The sequence below is a fragment of the Cucumis melo genome, chromosome 12, assembly GCF_025177605.1.
Source record: "Cucumis melo cultivar AY chromosome 12, USDA_Cmelo_AY_1.0, whole genome shotgun sequence".
In the NCBI taxonomy this organism is placed as follows: domain Eukaryota; kingdom Viridiplantae; phylum Streptophyta; class Magnoliopsida; order Cucurbitales; family Cucurbitaceae; genus Cucumis; species Cucumis melo.
In genome coordinates, this window is record NC_066868.1 from 24,364,012 (window position 1) to 24,388,280 (window position 24,269).

Consider the following 24,269-nt stretch of genomic DNA (forward strand, 5'->3'; position numbering starts at 1 on the left):
TTTCTTGCGGTCGTTGTTCAGTACTTAATTTAAATTTCGTTTTAAGGATTTAATTTAGTTTCCTAGAAGACTCGAGTGAAAATGATAGTATACTATTTATATTTTTCATTCAAACTAGAGGACAAATGCATCATAATTCAGAAAATGACATTTCGTGCTACAGAAGATCAAGAAACGTGCTTCTGAATTGAAGGAAGCCGTGGGAAAATTGATTTTCCCGTGCAAGCTTCGGGCTTTCCTCTTCCTCTGGATGTCATTGCTCTGTTTCCCAAAGAATCATTAGAAATTGATATCATAAAAGCAGGGGAATCAATCAATGTTCGTACCCATCTCAAAAGAAGTTTGTATTGAGAATCTTCACGCCTCAAGGCTCCAAATTCCAATATTTAGGAATATGGTATAAAAACACCACAAATACTGTTGTGTGGGTGGCAAACAGAGATAACCCACTTGTAAATTCCACCGGCAGATTAACAGTAATTAAAGAAGGAAGCATTGTTCTTCTCAATGGAACAGGTGGAGCTTTATGGTCTACCTCTCCTTCAGACTTTGTGAAAGAATCAGTTGCTCAGCTGCTAGATACATGCAATTTGGTTTTATTAGATTCTGGGTCTGGAAATTATGTGTGGCAGAGTTTCGATTATCCCTCTGATACTCTGTTGGGCATGAAATTGGGTTGGGACTCGAAAACCGGCCTGAACCGAACATGTAAATCATGGAGAAACCAAAACGATCCATCTTCTGGGTACTTCACTTTCATCATTCAGTTGGATGGACTTCCCCAAGTAATAATTCGCGGTGGGTCGGTCATAAAGAACCGAGCTGGCCAATGGTATAATGGTAGGTTTAGTGGTAGTGATCCACTTGGAGATACCGCAGTTTATTCTACAAAGTTCGAATATAGCGCGGACGAAGTAACTTATTCATACGAAGCTAGAAGCAGTCTGTTTATAAGATTTGAACTCAGCTCAATCGGGGACGTATGGGACGAAGGAAAAAAAATATTGGCATCCGGTGTATGCATTGCCAAAAGACCGTTGTGATGAGTATGGACTCTGGGAATTTTGGATTTTGTACACCTCACCGGAAACTGCACTTGTCTAGATGGGTTTGAACCGAGAAATCACCCGAAGCTTGGGGAAATTATACTTGGTCAGATGGTTGCGTTAGGAGCAACAGTCAAATCTGCGGAAATGGAGAAGGGTTTGAAGCATTCGGCAGTGTGAAATTGCCAGATTCTTCAGGGCAATTGGTGAATGTTAATAAGAGCATTGAAGAATGCGAGGTAGCGTGCTTGGAAAACTGCTCTTGCTTGGCCTATGGAACAATGGAACTTTCCACAGGCGGCTATGGCTGCGTCACTTGGTTTCAGGAACTGATTGATGTTAGAAACGTTCTAGCTGAGAATGGACAAATTCTCTATGTAAGAGTTGGGCAAGTACGTGAGAAATGAACGGTTCTTAGTTAGTAGTTGTAAACACATTTGTGTAATCAATAAAACTAAAGTAACAGAAAGAAAAACAAATTCAATGATTACACATCTACATCTGGGGTTATTTGCCTATAGTTATGACTGGAGCTACTCTTTACACATCTATCACTGTGCTAGACCTGATTCATCAGAACTAAATATGTGAGAAGATAATAATCATAACTCATGAAAAAGTTAGAATATCTCTCCATTAATCACAAAACTATGGATGATATATTCAACTCAATCCAACTTGGTATTTATTCCATTGGTTTTTCTTATAATTTTCCATAAAGAAGCCAAAAAAACATACCGTCAAAAGCTTATATGTTTTTTTTCCTTGCTTCAAACCACATAACTTCTCACGGATAATTTTATCAATATATAAGAAATAAATCTTAACCATTTGTAAGACCATCCCGAAAAGAAATTGATTCTTTAACAACTCCATAGCTAAACTCCATAACCAATCAATTAATTAATTTGCACATGATAAAATAAAGTAGGTTGGACCATTAGATTTAGCAACGGTGTCTAAATTTGAAACTTCTATTCTAGTATCCGTTTTTCAATCCTTTTCTAAATGTGTGTGCAAAATCAACAATTAAGGGATACAAAAAAGTATACAGATATCGACATCAAAATATACGTAGTTATCCTGGACGAACAATATTATTAGAGTGAATGTTATTTCTAAATACAAACGGCTCCACTAGGTTAAAGAGTTTATAATCGTAAATAACCATAAATAAATACACATGTTGAATAAGGCTTCAGGGACTCTGGCCTCATTCCACTAGAACAAGGTCCCGTACTTGGTTGTTCGTGGCACCACATAACTAATTTAAGGCATAAAACAATATGTAAAGAAAAGGATTATACTAATGATGTGCTTCATGTATATTGTAGAGAATCGTTTGACCGTCGGAAGCTTATAGTTGGGGTCACGGCGTCTGTGGCTTCATTGAAGGCTTCTTGGTTATAGTGGTTTGCTTTAACCGCTGGCGTAGAAGGAAAGTAGAAATCACTGCAGGTGAGTTTCAAGCTCAAGAAAACAATGAGATTGAGGTTGCCACAAACAGTTTCTCTTTTCATAATAAGATCGGTGAAGGTGGTTTTGGTCTTGTATACGAGTTATTCTTTCCTACCACATCTTTGCACTAATCATTCCATTTTTTAGTGTTTTTCATTCTCTGTCTTTTGATTATGCGTACATGTAGGTAAGTTTTAACTAACAAAAAATGCTATACATTACAGGGAAAGCTTCCAAATGGACAAGAAATTAAATAGCAGTAAAAAAGCTGGCGGAGGGTTCAAGCAAAGGGCAAAGGGAGTTCAAAAATGAGATCTTGTCGATCTCCAAACTTCAAAATAGGAATCTTGTCGAGCTGCTTGGTTTCTGTATTCATAAAGAAGCATCATTGTTGGTTTATGAATATATGCCAAACAAAAAACTAGACTATTTTCTCTAAATTAACTATACTAGTTAAGTTGGACTTTGATTGTTGACAGATGATAAAAAGCGTAATTGGAAAAAGAGATTAGATATCAAGTTTTTTATCTCCACAAAGACTCACAGAGATCTCACAGTGAGTAATATACTACTTGACAATAACAAGAGTCCGAAAATATCAGACTTTGTTGCTTTATTTATTTATTTTTTTTCCATGGATGTTTTGCAGGATCTTTTATAATTTTTGTTTTATGATGCTCTTATCAGTACTCTAATTTTTGTTAATGTAGTGGTTATATGTCTCTTGAATATGTGATGGATGAATATTTCTCAATGAAATTTGATATCTATAGTTTTGGAGTTATTCTTTTAAAAATCGTAAGTGGTAAAAGAAGTACAAGGCTTCTTCCATCTGGAAAATCACTTAAATCTTCTTGGACACGTGAGTATTAAGATTATTGTTTCAACAAATCTACTAAAACATCACCTCAAATTGAAACATTTGTCTATGCATGTTTTGGAAACTAACTTCAAGTATCCATCAGGCATGGACGCTTTGGGACGAAGGAAATGCTTTAGAATTAATGGATGAAAGATTGAAGGATGAATTCCAAAACTGTGAAGCCTCGCGATGCATTCAAGTACGTCTTTTGTGCGTTCAAGAGAATCCAAATGAAAGGCCAACCATGTGATCAGAATTTTTAATGTTAGAGAGTGAAAATATGTAATTACCTCATCCTCAACAACCTGGATTTTACACAGGAAGAAATGTTTCTAAGACCCATTAATTACCAATTGATCAAACCCCCATCTCCAATAAAGTAACCATTACACTACCTCAAGGTCGTTAGTAAATAATTATCTATGATAAAGTCAATTATAACGAGTACCCTTCATTGCATTATAGTTTAAAGATGGTTAATGTGCTGAGAATTGTGGAGATAAAAACATAATTAAGTCCATTTCCATATTACTTAACATATATATGCTAGCTAGTTTGCTACTGGCATTGTAGAATGTGAGTAACTAAAAGGAAGAAAATTTAAGTGAGAGCCTAATGTTTTTTGCCAAAATGAAGAAGAAAAGATGAGAGCCTCTGAAGTAATAAAGAAGAAAAGCTGAGAACCTCTGAAGTAATTTTTCTTTCATGTTCTTCAATATTTTGGTGGTGTGTGACGACAGTGAGTGATTATTTAGAAAATACAGTATGTATTTTTTTTATCAGGTTTATAGTTTCTCTTATTTGTATTCCAAATTACCGAGTAATTGTGGATTCAAATAGTTTGTGTCGGACTATTTGGGGAGCGATTTGTAACACAAGTTGGATGGTTTCTTTGCAATCTCCATCATTCTAAAACCTATAGTTGCAGAAAGACTGAACTAGGTAAATCAGTATATTTTTCGGTGTCATTCTTTTTTTCTTTTGCTTTATTATTTTACAATTAATTTTTTAATTGAATGCTTATTGACTATAACTTATGAAGTGGGAATTTGAAGTATAATATAGTTTATTCTACGAATTATAAATTTCCAACAATATCATTGACAAATTCTTATCAATTGAACAAGAGTTTGTAACTTTTTTACATTGGTCTATTTGATGTGGAACGATTTTGACTTTTAAAATAATAATTGATGTCTAGATACTTACAATGAATAAAAAAAAAAACATATACACATAGAACTATTTGTAGACAGAGTGAAGAAGTTAATTAGAGAAGAAACAATATTGTACAAAAAGGGTTGAAGATGATGATGTCGTCATTAAAACTTGGTGGGAAGATCGATCAATATGATATCAAAGAATGGCGCATCCTACAAGTTTCGAGCACACAACTTGAGAGGACTCAACAGTACTGATGGCTTTCTTTGATGGGAATGAGATGTTAGAGAAGAAACGACCGTTGTACAGAAAGTTGAAGATGATGTTGTCATTGAAACTCAGACGAGATGAAGGTCGGGATGGTATTAAAGATGGCCTCCTGAAAGTTTTCAGTCCTCTTAACTTGAGAGGACTCCACACAATTGGTTTTCCTTGTAATGCTATAACTTCACCATTTCTTGAACCACCACCTTGGGTTGGAGGGCTTCCCATGAACTTGCTACTGCTCCTCAGGGCAGCAATAGGTGTTGCCTCTACTGTTGTTTGGAACTCTGGTAATGGAGAGAATAGCTTTGAATATCTTGCTTTCCTTGCTGCAAATAATTGTGCCCCCAATGCAGCATTTCCAGATGTCTAGCTACTTAGCTACTTTTTCATTGGTCATCTTGTGTCATTAATTGTTCTAAACAACCTCTGAATTTACAGTTTTAACTCTAAAATTTTATAATTGTAGCATTCAAAGTACTTACTAATTAAAGATGACAGTTGAATAACTTCATATTTGGATACCACATTTTGATGATCTAAATTTTGTTTAATTAATTCATTTATCTTTTAACCTATTATCAAAGTTAAACAAGATTGAAATTCTCAAACTGCAAAATTCATCTAATGGACATCAAGGTTAAAATATATCGGTCTACTCTCTTCTTGTTAATATTATACTAATCTCAATGAACAAAAATTGAGATAAGTATATTGGTTGAAATCTAACTTAATTGGTTGCTGACCATTTCTCATTTCAAACGCAATCCCACATAAAATTTTAATAAATTAGAGAAGTGAGTCTACTAATTAATTTGAGTTTGACTTATCTTAAAAATAATTTGAGTTTGACTTGGCTCATTCTTCAGTGTGTGTTCCTTTCCTACATAAGAAAATAAAGAAAGAAAGAAATTAAAGAATAAAAGAAAAGCACTATCAACAGATAAATCATAAACTAACACATCTTTAACAATGAAAGATATGGACAAGCAAATGCATTTAATTATACACATAAAAGAACAAGTCAATTCTTTGGTGTCCGTATCAATTTGTAGAGATCATCACATTTACAAAATGAATGTATTGAGTGATATGTGTCAAAAGCTGCATATGCTAGCATACATGTAAAACTATAATATATCTTATCGATAATCAACTTTGAGGTAATAAGTCTTTTTTACGAATTTTGTATGAATGATTAAATTGTGAGTTTCTACTGCATTAAAGAATAATTATTAGAAATTTATCAAATAAAGATTAAGTCGGAGATTAGGAGCAAAACTAAATTGGCTTAGTATTTGAATCATCTACCTCAAAGTTAAAAGACTAGATTAAAATTCTATATTTAGCCTAAAAATGAGATACAAATATTTACGTTTTCATATTACGTTCTTATGGATTTAGAGGACTAATATTAGGATGAACATGAATGATCCGTCTTTGTAGATTGCACCCTAATTAATTAAATAATTAAATGTTTTTTCAAATAAGAAATGACGAACTATAATTAAATAATCCCGTTAATATAAAAGATGAGTATAACTTACCATTCAATTGACTAATTTTTTATATTCGTGGATTTTGAGCTGATAAAAATTCAATTCACTGCGGATTCAAAATTTTCTTGGAGACAAGCTTATTAAAAATACTCCCAAGTCAAAATCCAAAAACTTAAATCCATGGGATAAAGGTAGATTTAATTATATATAGTCGAGTTTTTTGATTAACCATTAGCTATACATCCTACCAAATTGTTTATGACAAGTGTTACTAATTATTAAAGCAATAACTTTTTTCCTTAAAGAAAAAGTTAGCAAAGAAATCTGCCTCTTCACCAGTTGAAATTCATACTCAATAAAATATAATTGTTTAGAGATAGGTGACTTTGCAAGGAAAGCTAAACTTCAAATTATTTAAGCAAATAAACTATCCCTGAAGGCCTGAACTGAAAATAAACAAAAACAAACGTTTAAAATTAAAACAATGGAGCAACTTCTTTTTCTTTCTTTGCATTTGGATTACAGTTGAATTCCCACAATAGACGTAGCAACAATGGCGCTACACTATATATTTATACATTTTCTTTCAATATTGGTTCCAAAGATTCGGTATGATTCTTTGTTGACGAAAATATAAACTCAAAGTTCAATCACCAAAATAGTACATGGATTGATATTCAAGTCAAAATGAAAAATCACTTGCTTTGATTTGAAAGAAGCCATGGGAGAACGGATTTGCTGGTGCAGCAAGCTTTTAGCTTTTCTAATTTTTTGGAGAACCATAGCTCTGTTTCCAAGAAAATCATCAGCAATCGATACTATAAAAGCAGGGGAATTCATAATTGGCAGCACCCAGATATTAGTTTCATCTCAAGAGAACTTCGTATTGGGAATCTTCAATCCTCAAGGCTCCAGATTTCAGTACTTAGGAATATGGTACAAGAACAACCCACAGACAATCGTATGGGTAGCAAACAGAGACAACCCACTTGTAAACTCCTCTGCCAAATTAACAGTCAACGTAGAAGGAACCATCATTCTTCTCAACGAAACAGGTGGAGTTTTATGGTCTTCCCCGTCTCCAGGATCCATGAAACTACCCACAGCTCAGCTGCTAAACACAGGTAATTTGGTCGTAACCGAATCTGGGTCAGAGAATTATTTGTGGCAGAGTTTTGATTACCCATCTGATACTCTGTTAACGGGAATGAAACTGGGTTGGGACTCAAAATCCGGTCTAAACCGGAAGTTAACGTCTTGGAAAAGCGCAAACGATCCGTCGCCTGGGGGTTTCACTTACAGCATTGAAACAGATGGGCTTCCCCAATTTGTAATTCGCGAAGGACCTCTCATACTTTTTCGAGGTGGCCCATGGTACGGTAATAGGTTTAGTGGAAGCGGTGCACTCAGAGATACCGCTATCTATTCCCCGAAGTTCGATTATAATGCTTCCGCAGCTTTATTTTCCTATGATGCTGCGGATAATCTCTTTGTGAGACTTACACTGAACGCGGCTGGGTATGTTCAACAGTTTTATTGGGTCGATGATGGAAAATATTGGAATCCTTTGTATATAATGCCGGGAGATCGATGCGATGTTTATGGACTGTGTGGGGATTTTAGTGTTTGTACGTTTTCACTCACAGCAGAATGTGATTGTATGGTTGGGTTTGAACCCAAGTCACCTAATGATTGGGAAAGGTTTAGATGGTCTGATGGGTGCGTTAGAAAGGACAATCGAACCTGTAGAAATGGAGAGGGGTTTAAAAGAATCAGTAGTGTGAAATTGCCAGATTCCTCAGGGTATTTGGTGAATGTTAATACAAGTATTGATGATTGTGAAGCTGAGTGTTTAAACAACTGCTCTTGCTTGGCTTATGGAATAATGGAGCTTCCAACAGGCGGCTATGGATGTGTTACTTGGTTTCATAAACTGGTGGATGTTAAATTCGTTCTGGAAAATGGACAGGATCTCTATATAAGAGTGGCAGCTTCAGAACTAGGTATTGATCTGTGAATGTTGTTTATTTATTTTGTGAATGTATGTTTTAAAGATGAATATAATTAATTTATTATTATGCTATGCTTCTTCTACTGTAGACACGACCAAGAAGAAGCTTTTGGTTGCAATTTTTGTGTCTGTGGCTTCATTTCTAGGCTTGTTGGCTTTTGTCATTTGCTTTATCCTTGGGCGTAGAAGGAGAGTTAGAGGCAAGCATTTCCTCCGTTGCTTCATTAATCTGTTAATTGTTCATCCCTCATATATACTTATTTTTGTTTGTTGTCTCAAAATTTTGTAAACCAGATAATATGATCTCTCCTGATAACTCTGAAGGTCATATTCAATCTCAAGAAAACGAAGTGGAAATGCCAATCTTTGATTTTACTACAATCGAGATAGCGACCAATGGTTTCTCTTTTTCGAATAAGATAGGGGAAGGTGGTTTTGGTCCTGTATACAAGGTAGTGTTCCTTACTGACATCTTTGTATTTAAACTCATTTCATAATCTCTTGTATGTGTTAATGTTTTTCCTCTAATTTACAATCCCTAACTTCTGTTATGAGTGGAGTCTTCATTCTTGTAGATATAGGAGAGACTGCAGGGAAAGCTTTTTTGTGGACAAGAGATTATCAATGCAATCCCTAACTCAATTTTGTTACTTAATATCAAACTTTAAATACACTGCAGGGGAAGCTTTCTTGTGGACAAGAGATTGCAGTAAAGAGACTGGCAGAGGGCTCTGGCCAAGGCCAAAGTGAGTTCAAAAATGAGGTTTTGTTGATTTCACAACTTCAGCATCGAAATCTTGTAAAGCTTCTTGGTTTCTGCATTCACCAAGAAGAAACATTGCTGGTCTATGAGTATATGCAAAACAAAAGTTTAGACTACTTCCTCTTCGGTTGGTGCCACAAACTTGTTTGTCATTCTATGCTTACTTTTGTTGAACAGATGTTCGTTAGTTCTATGTTTCTTTTTCATTTTTTCTTCTCAATCTAACCATTTAATTTGTGTTGGATTGCAATTGTTGATACAGATAATCAGAGGCGATCTTTACTCAATTGGCAAAAGAGATTGGATATCATTATTGGGATAGCTCGTGGACTACTTTATCTTCATAGAGATTCAAGGCTTAGAATAATTCATAGAGATCTCAAAGTAAGTAACATATTGCTTGACAATGAAATGACTCCAAAAATTTCAGACTTTGGTATGGCACGTATGTTTGGAGAAGGTCAAACTGTGACACAAACCAAAAGAGTTGTTGGGACCTAGTAAGTATTACATCTTTTTCCCTTGTAATCCTTGTTGTATTCTGTCATTATGAATAATCTAAATGACATCAACACAGTGGTTATATGTCTCCAGAATATGCACTCGACGGATGCTTTTCATTGAAGTCAGATGTGTTTAGTTTTGGGGTAATTCTATTGGAAATAGTCAGTGGTAAAAAGAACAGAGGCTTCTTCCATACAGATCATCAACTAAATCTTCTTGGACATGTAAGTAGTAATGGCATTGTTGTAAACGAAACCTGCTACGATATGTTGAGAATACTTCAATCCAAACCAACGATAGAAACTAACCCCAAGTTGTGAAATCTTTAGGCTTGGAAGCTTTGGGATGAACAAAATGCTTTGGAGTTAATGGATACATCATTGGAGGATGAATTCCAACCTTCTGAAGCCTTGCGATGCATTCAAGTAGGACTTTTGTGTGTTCAACAAAATCCTGATGAAAGGCCGACTATGTGGTCAGTACTTTCAATGTTGGAGGGAGAGAACGTGCTCCTATATCATCCTAAACAGCCTGGATTTTACATGGAAAGAATGTTTTCTAAGCACGATAAATTATCGGCCGAAACCTCAACTTCGAATGAAGTGACAGTTACATCGCTACGTGGTCGTTAGTAAATATTAACAGTTAATAAGATCACTTTGTAAAGACTACTTCTCCCTTTCAATACCCAAATGGACATATTCTGGAAGATTCAAGATGTGTGCGTACAACTTGGAGTTTTTCATAGGAGTGCCAAGAAGTGGCTTCTATTATAAATGTGATGATTCTGCTAGTCAAATTATCATTGTATATCAATGACAAGGATTCAATTCTCAAATTGTTTTGGATATTGGCATATTAGCCATAACTTGTTCTTTGCAAAACTGTCTTTTATAAGAAAGAAAGGTGTATCAACTTCAATTCTGCCTTTTCAAATGTATTGAAACTTGCATTTGACTTCTGTGTACGGCTTATTGTCAAAAAGACCGATTATAATATTAGTAAAATAAAAAATAATAATATTTTGCTATTTACGTACACTCAACTACTGATATACAACCAAGTTTGTTAAAAAAATTGAAGTCCTAAAATATGTTTGTGTTTGGTTATTTTCTTTCTGAATGGTTGCAAATATAACAATTATATTCAAAATAATTAAGTATATATAACAACATTTTAAAAAAATTACAAATATAACAAAATCTATCGATGATAAGAGTCACTAATAAACTATTAGAGATAAACTTTGCTATATTTACAATTTTTTAAAATATTGCTACATACTTAATAATTATTTTAAATATTGTTATCTATTATAATTATTCATTTATCGAATGTTAAACCGCCCCGGAGGTTTGAAAAGGGATTAGGAGATTTCTTTTATTTTCTGAATACGTTGGAATATCAACTAAATTCCATTAAACAATACCTCTAAAATAGATAATACTAAAATTGAACCACAATCATATTAATTAACCCCGACCAAAATAATACTATTCTGACCTAAAAAATCATAGAAAAAATTATCATGAACCAACCATATTAGCAATTGACATCCTTAATATATTCCAAATGGAATTCAATCCGTCAAAGTACTTTCCTGTTTGACATCCCACTTGTTTAATCTCTTCATTGATTCTTCAACCTGTAATTTTCCATGGAAAACGCTGTTATGACTTCCCTTTTTTCCTTCTTAACCCTTACTAAAGATGATAGGTATGTTTTTTTTTTTTCAAATTTTTTAAAAATAGTTCACACCACATTATTGTTTAAGACGATTCTTTCTTTAGTCAAAGTAAATTTTGGTTAGCTAATTTAAAAAAAATCCCAAAAAAATGTGGAGTATAATTTTTTAAATGTATTTCTTTTGTGATCCAAATCCTTTAAACGATTTGATAGAAAACAAAAAGAGAATAGAAACCCTTATAAATTTTCTCAACCAATTTAATTATTTAGATGGTAGTTTTCTAAGAGAAAAAAATTGTCAAAAATAGTAAATTTGATAAAATATAAAGCAAAATTTCGGATTCTATCATTGGTAGACATTAATATGCTTCTATCACTAATATGCTTCTATCATGCTTCTATCAGTGGCATTGATAGATAGTAATATAAAGTTATCGATTTCTACCATTGATAGTTATCAAAAATTTGCTATAGCATGTAAAATATTTTCGTTTATTTTACTATATTTGAAAATACTAAAAGAAATAGTGATAAATTATGTTAAACCAACAAAAATTCTAAAAATATTTACAAATTAATAAAATAATACAATCTATTTGTCATAAATCAAGATAGACTACTATTTATATTTTTGTTTATCATGATAATCTATAACAGTCTATCGTAGATAAATAGTCATATTTTGTAAATATTTTGATTTATTTTGCTATACTTAAAAATAGTCATTAAATAAATTATGACAGCACAAATCATATTAAAAAATATCAAGAGGGCGAGTGTTGCTTAGTAACTATAACATAACTTCTCTCTTACATATAAGATCTCGATTTTGATCTCAATTTTCATGGTTGTTGTAGTAAAATATTTATTGCAAATTAAAAATTATATTTCAATTTCAAACGTATATATAAACGCAATAACATCTTACCTCTTTATTCCAATCAGTTCTAAACGTGACCCATATCAGAACGATTGCCTGCATGCCAGTTCCACCCATCATCCCCAACCAAATACCCTTCAGACATAAATTACATCATACTTAGCTCTTCATAAATTTAGAAATTAATACTAAACTACCACAAATTTCTACCATGTCATTCTTCACTTGTTATTTAGCAAGTTAATATATTCATTAATAAGTTGTGTGAGCTCATATCCATAGTAAAGGTAATATGTAGAAGGTTTGATATATACCCTATCAAGTTATTTATCATAAATTATTAAATACACAACATTGAATTGGATCATTCTAGAAGATGCAAAATTATGAAAAATTAATATTATGAACTTAGGACTATACCTTAGCACCAAATTTGTAATAGAAACCAAGAAGGACCCCCAAGGGAACTCCAACAATATAATAGCAACCGATATTTACATAGGCAACGAATGCTTGCCAACCACACCCGACAGCAACACCTTGATAAATGAAGTAAATGAGATCAAATGGGAGGTTGCAATGAATTTATTTATGTTTGACAAGTTGTCTTAATTTATATATGCTATTGAGGGTAGGTTGGAATAATGTTTCGGATTTTTTATCTGTCGTTTTCAAACAGCCAAATATAGAAGTCTCACTGAATCCATATTTAGCATATTCATATTATTTACATTTTTTACTGTAAGATTTAGAGAAAAATGTCCTATATAAACTCTCTAACTCTAGATATGGTGTCACTCTTCTGTATTATTTTGAATTATTTTCTCTAATAGTATATAAACTATTCTCTTTATGTCTGTAGACGTAGTAATACGCTGTTTGGGAAGCACGTAAATTTTTGTTGAAACTGAGAGTAGGTGTGTGAAAATGACAGTACCAGATAAGACGGGTTGAATTCCGTTGAGGAGAATGGTGAGAGCGAGAAGTGGGCAAAGATCGGAGACGGCAGCTGCCACAACAAGGCCTTCTGTAAAGGCGTAGCCGATGACATTGCGAAATGCAAGTACAATTACACTACAAAATACAGAGATGATGAATGCAACGACAGTCACCACCACCACAGAAAAGGCTGCTGATTTTGGATGCTTACTTCCAAGTTCATTTCCTACTCTCACACTGCAACACACAAACAAAACACACAGCTGCCAAGTTTGGTATAATTTTAATAGACATAATAATCTAAACCAATCCAAATATGCTTCGAATATCGACTAATGCAGCATATAAATAATAATATTGGAAAACAATAATTTTACATTACAAATGAAAACAAAGAATTTTTTCAACAAAAGTTTGAGATCAGAAGTTATATATACCTTGCGGCAGCATTGAAGCCGATTGAAATCATCAAAGCCCATTCAGATATGGTCGTGCTGCAAAAACACAACATAGTTTAATTAATTAATTAACATATGCTTCTGATCTCATTTCCATATTAAATATTCAATTACCTTTTGTTAAGTACATTTGTTTTACTTTTTTTTTTTTAACAAACAAAGTTATTTGAAAAAATTATAAAAAAAAAATTCTGAAAGTATGACATAAAAAAGTTGATTTTCGTTTTATTAAAAAATATGAGAAACACATTATTTAAAAATAAAATAGGATTAGACCCTTTATATATATATTTATGTATGTATGTATGTATATATATATATAAAAGATCAAACCCTCTTTTCAAATCACTTACCACCGAATATTATATTTGAAAAAGTAGAGGAAAAAGTCAATTAAAAAAGCAAACAAACAAACAAAATAATTACGAGATTGAAAAAGCAATTCTAGGACGATGGGCCCTTTTCCTTGATCAAGTCTTTTCCATATACTTCTTAAAACTACATTCAGTACTTCATCTTTTTTGCTGATTACTAAACCTTTTTCTTAAGTTGGTGAATTTTGAATTTTAAATGACTGTGGGTTTGTCTTTGTAGCAAGGTGATGACATTTTGCAAAGACGTGGTAATTTTGTGTCAAAAGAAGCCATGGAAGAGAGCATAAAATTAATTAAGAAAGTGCAACAGCAATGTCGTCATGTCATTTTTCATTACTCAACTAGCTGTGATCATCAACATTATCTCATGGACCACATTTTCATCTTTAATTAGCAGGTTGGCCGTTGAGCTATGGAACTCTCGTTATCTAATCATCCCTGTGTCTATCAGCCTGTTCCCCACCAAAAAAGAGCATCTATCATTTTCAACTCCTCGATGTCCATCATTATGGGTTATTTGGGTTGGAGGTGAATAGTAGAAAACTTACGGAATAATGTTTGTTTTCTCACATGTTGTTGGTCTAGCAAATCGTAGATGTATTTCGATTATAGTGCTTCATTATAAGGTTTTATTTCAAAACCAATTAACAAGAAATTGTCAACATCTAACATTTATCTCCGTTGGACTTCTCTCTAACCCTTCTACTTTCTAATTTCTTTTGGTATCATCTTTTTGAACCTTCTTGAGGCTTGATTGTTTATATTAACAAAGTGAGGATGATGAAAGTGTCCACCTAGTGGACATGTTATCATAAACCTATTGACGCGTATCTTTTTTCAAAAAAATATTATCTCATGAACCACTTAAAACTATTTTTAAATTTTATGAATTAAATGTTCATTTTGAAACCCGAAGAACTAAATAAACACATCAACTTTAAATCTTACTAACCAAAAGTGTATTTTCCCCTAAAGTTTTAAATAAGAATTCCAATCAATTTAATTTTATGACAAATTGAACTTAACTTAGTAGTGATTTATAAGACTCTCTTTCTCCGAGGTTGAAGTTTCATCCTTCAACCATTAAGGTGCACTAAAAAAGAAAAAAAAAATCATTTGATTTTTTATTGAAATATTATTTTAATTCTATACTTTAATTCCGCAACTTTTGTAAATGACCTTCTACTAAAAATATTTACAAAAATATACAAAAATGTTAAATTATTAAAAATGACAGTGCTAAAAATATTTACAAAAATTTACGAAAATGCTATACATTAATAGATTTTATTATTGTCTGTTAATGTCACTAATAGACATGGACAGAAGTCTAAGTATCTAATTTAATTTTTTGTTATATTTCGTAAATATATGAATTCATTTTGATATATTTGAAAATGCTACTATGTTTTGTTTTATTTTAAAATTGAATAGAAAAACGGGAGAATGAGCTAGGGAAAGAGATGAGAAATTTACCAGATAGAAAGGGAGTCGAGAGCAAGTTGAGGATGTTCAAGCAATCCAGCAAGCAACACCAAAATCTGGAAATACCAAGTCTCCAAACACAGCATCACCGCCGACGACACCGACAACTTAAAGAATTCCGGCAACCCCGAAAACGCCTTCGCACTGAACCCTCTCCATGTTTGTTTACATCTTTTACTCTTTACTATGTACACAAATTGCACCACCACTAATATCCACCACGACAGGCTCAATACCAACGCCACTCCCATCAGCCCCAACCCCATTTTGTATGCAACCACCCAACTCAACACCACATGAACCACCAACGTCCCTGCCGATATGTAAGCACTCGGAAACACTATGCTCTGTGCCTGAAGAAACTTCTGTATTGGGAAGTTTATCGCGTAAGCGAAGATTTGAGGAATCGATCCGTACACGAATACTTCTGCTGCCGAAGCGATTTGGTTTGATTCTCCCAAAATTATCAATATGGGTTTGCAAAATATGTAAACAATTGTTAATACAAACCCTGTTAGAGTCAATAATATGGCTGATCTCTGTAAATAAATCCCAAGCATTTCGTGTTTCTCTGCTCCGTATGCTTGGCCACATAGAGTTTCCACAGCACTTCCCATCCCCAACTGAGTTAAAGACAAGGTGTTACATAATCAATAAATAAGCAATACAAAAAATTATAGAGATTGTTAAGAAAGTGCTTTATGATTGAAACATGCTCATGTGTGTTTATCTTTGTTAAGTTAATTTAGTCCAAGTTTGTTCCTATTTCTTAGGAATTAGTCATTCATGATTTGTAATCATGGAGAAAGTCTAGGGTCATGTTGATTAGTGGAGAAAGTTTAGGGTCATGATGTTAGTGGGTAGTTATTTTTAAGACTTTAAATACTGTATTTTTCTTTGAATGTAATTGAAATGAATTTGTCTTCAATTTTCCATTGCAATATTTATTTTTACTCTAGAAAATAACAATTGGTATCAGAGCTCTCTTCTTAAGGGATCTGTGAGTGTGAGTTGTTGTGTCATGGACGCCATAACAAGTTCTAGTTTCACTTCAATTTCTCCATTGATATTTGATGGAGACAACTACCAAGTTTGGGCAGTTCGTATGGAAGCTTATATGGAAGCTTTGGATATTTGGGAAGCAGTGGAAGAGGATTATGAAATTCCTGCTCTTCCAGACAATCCTACCATGGCACAAATCAAAGCGCAAAAGGAGAAGAAGACAAAGAAATCCAAGGCAAAGGCATGTCTGTTTGCTGCAGTCTCATCTACTATCTTCACTAGAATTATGACTCTGAGATCAGCATATGAGATATGGAATTATCTCAAGTCAGAATATGAGGGAGATGAAAGAATCAAAGGAATGCGTGTGCTAAACTTGATTCGAGAATTCGAGTTGCAGAAGATGAAGGAAACAGAATCAATTAAAGAGTATTCTGTTAGGTTATTGGACATTGCAAACCAAATCAGATTACTTGGTTCTGTGTTCAAGGACTCAAGAATTGTAGAAAAAATTCTTGTATCAGTGCCTGAAAAATTTGAGGCATCTATTTCTGCCTTAGAAAATACCAAAGATTTGACTCAAATCACTCTTGCAGAGATACTCAATGCTTTGCAAGCGCAGGAACAAAGAAGAGCCATGAGGCAAGAAGGTGCTGTTGAAGGAGCCTTGCCAGCGAAGCATCATGAGAACGTTAGGAACAATAAGAAGAAGAAGTTTTTCAAGAAGAATCAAATTTCTACTAGAGAATCTTCAACTTACAACAAAGCAGGAGTCAAGAAGGGATCCTATCCTCCCTGTTCACATTGCAATAAACAGGGTCATCCTCCTTTTAAATGCTGGAGGAGACCAAACGCCAAGTGCACCAAATGTAACCAAATGGGGCATGAAGCTGTAATTTGCAGGAACAATAATCAACAACAAGGTGTAGAGGCCAAAATTGCTTATCAGGAGGAGGAGGAGGAGGATCAATTGTTTGTGGCAACATGCTTCGTGGGTGGTGAGTCAAATGAAAGCTGGCTGATTGACAGTGGATGTACCAACCATATGACTCATGACAAGGAGTTGTTTAAAGATCTGAAGCCAACAAATATCACCAAAGTCAGAATTGGCAATGGAGACTACATCTCAGTCAAAGGAAAGGGGACTATTGCGATTGCCAGTTGTAAAGGTACAAAGCATATACAAGATGTTCTTTTTGTACCTGACATTAACCAAAATTTGTTGAGTGTGGGTCAACTTATTGAAAAAGGTTTTAAAGTTACTTTTGAAAATGAATATTGCTTGATTAAGGATGCAGCAAATCAAGATATTTTCAAAGTAAAAATGAAAGGAAAAAGTTTTTCACTTAATCCTTTAGAGGAGAAGCAATCTGTTTTTGCTCTCAAAGAAGATGAAACACAGCTTTGGCACAAAAGAGTCGGTCACTATCATCATCAAGGGCTGCTACAACTAACGGAGTTGGCACTTGATTTTCCCAAGCTTAGTGAAGAAATCTCAAGCTGCAAAGCGTGTCATTTTGGAAAGCAAAATAGGAAGTCATTTCCCAAGTCATCTTGGAGAGCCACTCAAAAATTGCAGCTCATTCACACAGATGTTGCAGGTCCTCAGAGAACACCTTCTTTAAAAGGTAGTCTCTATTATATTGCTTTTATTGATGACTTCACCAGAATGTGCTGGATTTTTTTCTTGAAGTTTAAATCAGAGGTTGCTCATGTCTTTTGGAAGTTCAAGGCAAGAGTTGAAAATGAAAGTGGTTGCAAAATTCAAATGGTAAGGTCTGACAATGGGAAGGAGTATGTTTCGGCAGAATTTGACAAGTTTTGTGAAGATTCAGGCATAAAACATCAACTTACAGCTCCTTACACTCCTCAACAAAATGGAGTTAGTGAGAGGAGAAATAGATACATCATGGAGATGACAAGATGCATGCTGCATGAAAAGAGTTTGCCAAAGAAGTTTTGGGCAGAGGCAGCAAATACAGCTGTATTTCTTCAAAATAGGCTTCCCACAAAAGCATTGAAGGAAAAGACACCATTTGAGGCATGGTATGGGTACAAACCATCATTGAAATTTCTCAAAGTATTTGGTTGTTTGTGTTTCACTCATGTTCCACAGAGCAAGCGTGACAAACTTGATAGGAGAGCTTCACCGGGTGTCTTTATAGGCTATAGTTCTATCAGCAAAGCCTATAAAATTTTCCAACCACAAACTGGAAAGATTGTCGTGAGCAGGGATGTTCACTTCGAGGAAGATGAAGAGTGGAACTTTGATGATGCAGAGAAGAAAGGTCAGACCTTGGAAAAGATGAAATTCAAGTTTTTTGATTCAAGCATTGAAGAGGAAGATGACAGGCAGAATGAAATAGTAGATGATGCTTCCGTGAGAGGAACAAGGTTGCTTTCTGATATTTATGAAAGGTGCAATGTTGCTGTGTGTGAACCTGCAAACTATGCAGAAGCAAAGAAAGATCAAAGGTGGATAGCTGCAATGGAGGAGGAGTTGTCAATGATAGAGAAGAACAAAACTTGGATCCTTGTTGACAGACCTCAAGATAGGAAGGTAATTGGAGTTAAATGGGTGTTTAGAACCAAGCTTAATGCTGATGGCTCGATTAACAAGCACAAAGCCAGGCTTGTGGTTAAAGGGTATGCTCAAATCTTTGGTGTTGATTACTCTGATACTTTTGCTCCTGTTGCTAGAATGGACACAATCAGGTTACTATTTGCAATAGCTGCACAAAAGGGGTGGAAATTGTATCAGTTGGATGTCAAATCAGCTTTTTTGAATGGTGTCTTACAAGAAGAAATTTATGTTGAGCAGCCCGAAGGATGTGAGAAGCAAGGTGAAAGAAATAAAGTCTATCTTCTCAAGAAGGCTCTTTATGGTTTAAAACAAGCTCCAAGAGCTTGGTATAGCAAAATTGATGAACATTTACTGAGCTTGGGATTTTTGAAAAGTCTATCAGAATCAACCTTATATGTTAAGCACAATGGTACTAACATTCTTATTGTTTCACTGTATGTTGATGACCTACTGGTTACAGGAAACAATGCAGATCATATTCAAAATTTCAAATGGGAGATGATGAAGATGTTTGAAATGACAGATCTCGGGCTCATGTCCTACTTCCTTGGCATAGAGATCAAGCAAGGGCAAGGTGAAGTTTTCATTTGCCAGAAAAAATATGCAAAGGAAATACTAAAGAAGTTTAAGATGGATGAGTGTAAGGCTGTAAGCACTCCAATGAATCAAAAAGAGAAGTTGTGCAAAGAAGATGGTGCTGACAAAGTTGATGAAGGATATTTTAGGAGTTTAATTGGTTGCTTGATGTATCTCACAGCAACAAGACCTGATATTTTGAATGCTGTGAGTATTTTGTCTCGTTTCATGCATTGTGCAAGTGAATTACATCTTAAGGCAGCAAAAAGAGTGATACGATATGTCAAAGGCACAAGTGATTTTGGTGTTAAGTTCACTAGGGGCAAGGAGTTCAAACTGATTGGTTTTTCTGATAGTGATTGGGGAGGTTCCATTGATGATATGAGAAGCACTTTAGGTTACTGTTTTACTCTTAGCTCTGGTGTTTTCTCTTGGAGCTCGAAAAAGCAAGAGATTGTAGCCCAATCCACTGCTGAAGCAGAATTTATTGCTGCAACAGCTACTGCCAATCAAGCTTTATGGCTGAGGAAAATTTTACTTGACCTTGATCTGGAGCAGAAGAAAAGCACGGAGATTCTTGTTGATAACAAAGCGGCTATTGCTATTTCTCATAATCCTGTGTTTTATAAGAAGACTAAACATTTTAACATCAAGTTATTTTTTTTAAGGGAAGTGCAGAAAAGTGGAGAGGTGATTCTTGTCTACTGCAAAACAGAAGATCAAGTTGCAGACATATTAACTAAACCGTTGCCTACTTGCAAGTTCGAGTTTCTAAGGTCAAAACTTGGTGTTTGCAACTCCTAAAGCAAGGAGGAGTGTTAAGAAAGTGCTTTATGATTGAAACATGCTCATGTGTGTTTATCTTTGTTAAGTTAATTTAGTCCAAGTTTGTTCCTATTTCTTAGGAATTAGTCATTCATGATTTGTAATCATGGAGAAAGTCTAGGGTCATGTTGATTAGTGGAGAAAGTTTAGGGTCATGATGTTAGTGGAGAAAGTTTAGGGTCATGATGTTAGTGGGTAGTTATTTTTAAGACTTTAAATACTGTATTTTTCTTTGAATGTAATTGAAATGAATTTGTCTTCAATTTTCCATTGCAATATTTATTTTTACTCTAGAAAATAACAGAGATCAACACATATACATGTATTAGCTACCTCCATGAAGCATAGGAAGAACAATATTATTAGCGAGGTCCGTACTAAATTGTTTATTCATACCCAAACACAAAAATGGAGAAAAGAGGGAGATAAAATAATATACCATGAGACCGTAGGCGAAGAGTTGAATGCCATTGTTGCCAAGGGAGGAAGCAGCGAGTTCGAGGTTGCCGAGGTGGCCGGAAAAGATTTGGGTGAACATGGTCATTAGGTAATTCATCATGTAAACGAGAATCGCCGGAGCAGCTAAGTAGAACAGGAGTTTCATTTCGATCCAAGTAGCTTGAGTGTAACGGTGGAGAAGAGGAAGGTGAGTGTTGGATAACAAGGTCTCCAGTTCGTCGTTACATGCATTCTTGTTTGACAACAACGGTTGAAGAACATCTGATCCCATTTTCTGAAGCTCTCTGTTTTCTTGTTTCGTTCTCCTTCCACTGTCTCGGTTGAAGAAGTAATTGCATTTCTTGTTCTAATTGCTTATAAGTAGAAATGGTGGGTTACCAACCTAACCTTGGTGTGCATCTAAGTAGCAATTTTAAGGAGTAATAACAAAGTATATAAAAACAAAAAATATAGATTTAAACTTTGTTACGTTTACAATTTTTTAAAAATACTTCTATATATTTTATTTTAAAATTTAATTATTATATTTGTAACTTTTTTTATTGTCTTTTCTCTTATTTTAGTTTTAGTTTTTATCAATTTCATAGATAAATATGTCTCTAAAATTTTATTATATTTTATAAATATTTTTAGTACATTTTACTATATTTAAAAATTTATTAATTTTTATTTAGTCGCTACATTTTTAAGTTATTAAAATTTTATTTTTCAAGTTTGCTTTTATTTCAATTTAGTTTCTAAGTTTCGATATTTATGCTTTTTAACAATACTTTTTCTTTGCCAAATACTAACTTTAGTGTTAATGTCTATTAGTTAGTCTGAAATAAAGTATAATTATGAAGAGAAATTTTAAAATTAATTTCAATAGTGCTCAAAAAGATGAAACATAATTATAATTATTTGAATTATTTTAAATTAATTAATAAATATTAACATCTTTTGTGAAAAATCGAGGTTAAAATGTAAATTTTTTAAAGAAAATTGTTAAAAATAGAAAATTTAACAAAATATTTATAAAATATAGTAAAATTTTAGATCATATCAATGATAGACATTGATATGCTTCTATCAATCATATTGATAGACAAGTAATAGAAGTCCACCAGTTGACAAAATCCAAGATTTTGTTATATGTTATAAATATTTTAGTTTATTTTATTGTATTTAAAGATATTCTTTTTTAAAATCTATCAACCAAATTAAAATAAATTAAATCTCAAAGATAAGATGGTAGCAATTTTAATTTAAAATCAAGCTAAAGAAACTTAGGTCATGTTTGATAACTATTTCTTTTTTTATTCCGGTTTTTAAAAATTAAAGCTATTTCCTCTCTGTCTTACAATAATTTAGCATTTTATTGTACTTGAAAAAAATAGAAACTAGACACAAAACTGGATGCACAAATATTTGTTTCCTTTTTTTTTTTGTGTATTTTAAATTGTATTTTATTTTAATATTTTTATTGTCAAATGACTAGCTTTATTTTTTGAATCTTCATTCATATATAGTTAGGTAATTCTTGATTTTTTAATAAAAAACAATAATTAGTCTTTATTAGTATTTTTCTAATAAGTTATGGAAATATTTTTCTTTAGTGAATTTTCTTTTAGAAAATTATTACTATTGTTAAGGACATTTAAAATGTAACAAAACTACTCAAATATTTACAAAATTTCAGATTTTATCAATGATACAAATATTGATAAACTTCTATCAATATCTTTCCATGTCTATTATTATTTATTATCAATAGAATATGAAATATTGCTATATTTTATAAATATTTAATTTTTTTCATTTTACAATATATATATATTTTTTTGTTATTTAACCACGAAAAAATAATTGTGATATCCACAAAATTGAATTACTAAAATAAAGGTAACAAAATGAAATGGATTTCAAAATGCATATATAGGTCAACCTAATTGATCAAAGTATATCTTTTTTTCCTCTTTGTTAAATTAAAGTCTTATTGTGGGTATATAAACTTTAAAAGTAGATAAAAAGTTGCTAAATTTTAGTTTTGTATCTAGTAGATCATTAAACTTAGTCGCAAACTTATTTAACGGTTTTCAAAATTAGCAAATTCTATTGGAATAAGATATCAAAATTTAATTGATTTGTTTTACTGAGTTTTAAAATTGTTAAATGAGTCCATATTTTTTTTATCTCTTACTTGTTCTTTTTTCCATCTTAGTGAAGAATGACTTCAAAATAGGGGTTGTCTATGGGTATATTAATTTTTCTTTTCTAAGTTGTTGATCTTTCAACGAGCTACAATCGGCTGTCTCTTTGCAAAATTGTCTCTTTAGAAAAAATTGGATGGGTATTGCACATTTTCAACACATGGTTTTTTTTCAATTTAATAACAACTTGCTGTTTCTAAAAAATTAAAAAAAAAAAAAAAAACCTAGTGATGTAATTTCCTGACAAACTATTTATACTTCATATAAAAATTACTAAAAGATAAAAATTTATTATACTTTAATTTTATTTTAGACATTTTAAAAAATAGAAAAATATTAAAACTATTTACAAAATAGAGCATAAACCATCACTCTCTTTACTTTATTTGAAAATAGTTTTATTTTTTTACTATTCGTTACCATTCCCCTTCATTGGGTCCCTCTCATACTGGTGTATTTTTTAATAATTAAAAGAACTGTCTGTTATTAACATACATCGTAGATTAGCATGGAGTGGTAATTCTTATCACCATGTTTATTTTATAGTATTGTAAGACATCCCAACATCTAGAAATTCTCAGACATCTTAGGATGCATAGACGAAGAGTATCTAGAAAGTTTTGGATGTCTTCCTAAAAGATGGATTACTAAATTCCTAACATCTTCTTTTACATTAATCTTCATTTGCATTTGTATAATTAAAATAAATATAACATTTTCTATGTTATATCATAATATTTTGAGAATTTTTTCATAAATATAATAAGCTATTATAATATTTACAGCATGTGTAACAAAACCCATGAAGTTAGTCATTTTTTAGATATTCTAGTTTTGCTCTTCCGACTTTCTTCTCCTCTTCGTCTCGATTTCTTTATTTTTTTTCATCGTCTTTCTCCTCTTTTTTACGTCGTTTAGATTAGCGTAACCAAATCTAAAAGATTGTGTACAAGGAATCTCGAAAAAAAAATCGTTTAGATTTGGCTACTACAAATCTAAACGAATAAAAAAAAACGATCATATAGGCAAATTTAAACAATCATGTACCAAATTTTTTTAAAAAAAAAAAACCGTTTAACCAAATCTAAACTACCAAATTTAAAGTAACCAAATTCAACGATATAATTGAAAAAATAAATCATCCAAATCTAAATGATTAAATCTAAATGATCGTGTACCAAATATATTACGCACGTTGTTGATGGCGGTTGATGAGACATTTTTTGTATTTTCCATTATGGACC

The 24,269-nt window shown here is 32.8% G+C and overlaps 3 protein-coding genes across 4 annotated transcripts; 2 read left to right on the forward strand and 1 right to left on the reverse strand.

Annotated features, from left to right (window-relative positions):
* Positions 1–144: 144 nt before the first annotated feature.
* LOC127144187 (S-locus-specific glycoprotein S6-like) lies at positions 145–1,453 on the forward strand. Its single transcript, XM_051079762.1, has 3 exons — positions 145–176; positions 440–832; positions 1,171–1,453. Exons 1-3 carry the CDS (start codon positions 145–147, stop codon positions 1,451–1,453), a joined length of 708 nt encoding a protein of 235 aa, XP_050935719.1.
* Positions 1,454–6,781: 5,328 nt separating this feature from the next.
* On the forward strand, positions 6,782–10,489 carry LOC103485884 (G-type lectin S-receptor-like serine/threonine-protein kinase At4g27290). Of its 2 annotated transcripts, XM_008443631.2 has the most exons (7): positions 6,782–8,293; positions 8,391–8,501; positions 8,596–8,753; positions 8,981–9,191; positions 9,327–9,564; positions 9,642–9,792; positions 9,898–10,489. In XM_008443631.2, the coding sequence occupies exons 1-7, from the start codon at positions 7,012–7,014 to the stop codon at positions 10,198–10,200; spliced, it is 2,454 nt and encodes an 817-aa protein (XP_008441853.2). In that variant the 5' UTR covers positions 6,782–7,011; the 3' UTR covers positions 10,201–10,489. The 2 variants fall into 2 exon arrangements, with proteins under 2 accessions (XP_008441853.2, XP_008441861.2); XM_008443639.2 differs by lacking the exon at positions 9,898–10,489 and having other exon boundaries at positions 9,659–9,792.
* A 433-nt stretch (positions 10,490–10,922) lies between these two features.
* Positions 10,923–21,133, reverse strand: LOC103485809 (protein DETOXIFICATION 40-like). The gene is made up of 7 exons (XM_008443515.3): positions 20,817–21,133; positions 15,382–16,013; positions 13,511–13,567; positions 13,072–13,310; positions 12,555–12,673; positions 12,183–12,269; positions 10,923–11,213 (listed from the first exon to the last, which is right to left on the reverse strand). Exons 1-7 carry the CDS (start codon positions 21,105–21,107, stop codon positions 11,148–11,150), a joined length of 1,491 nt encoding a protein of 496 aa, XP_008441737.2. The 5' UTR covers positions 21,108–21,133; the 3' UTR covers positions 10,923–11,147.
* Positions 21,134–24,269: the final 3,136 nt, after the last annotated feature.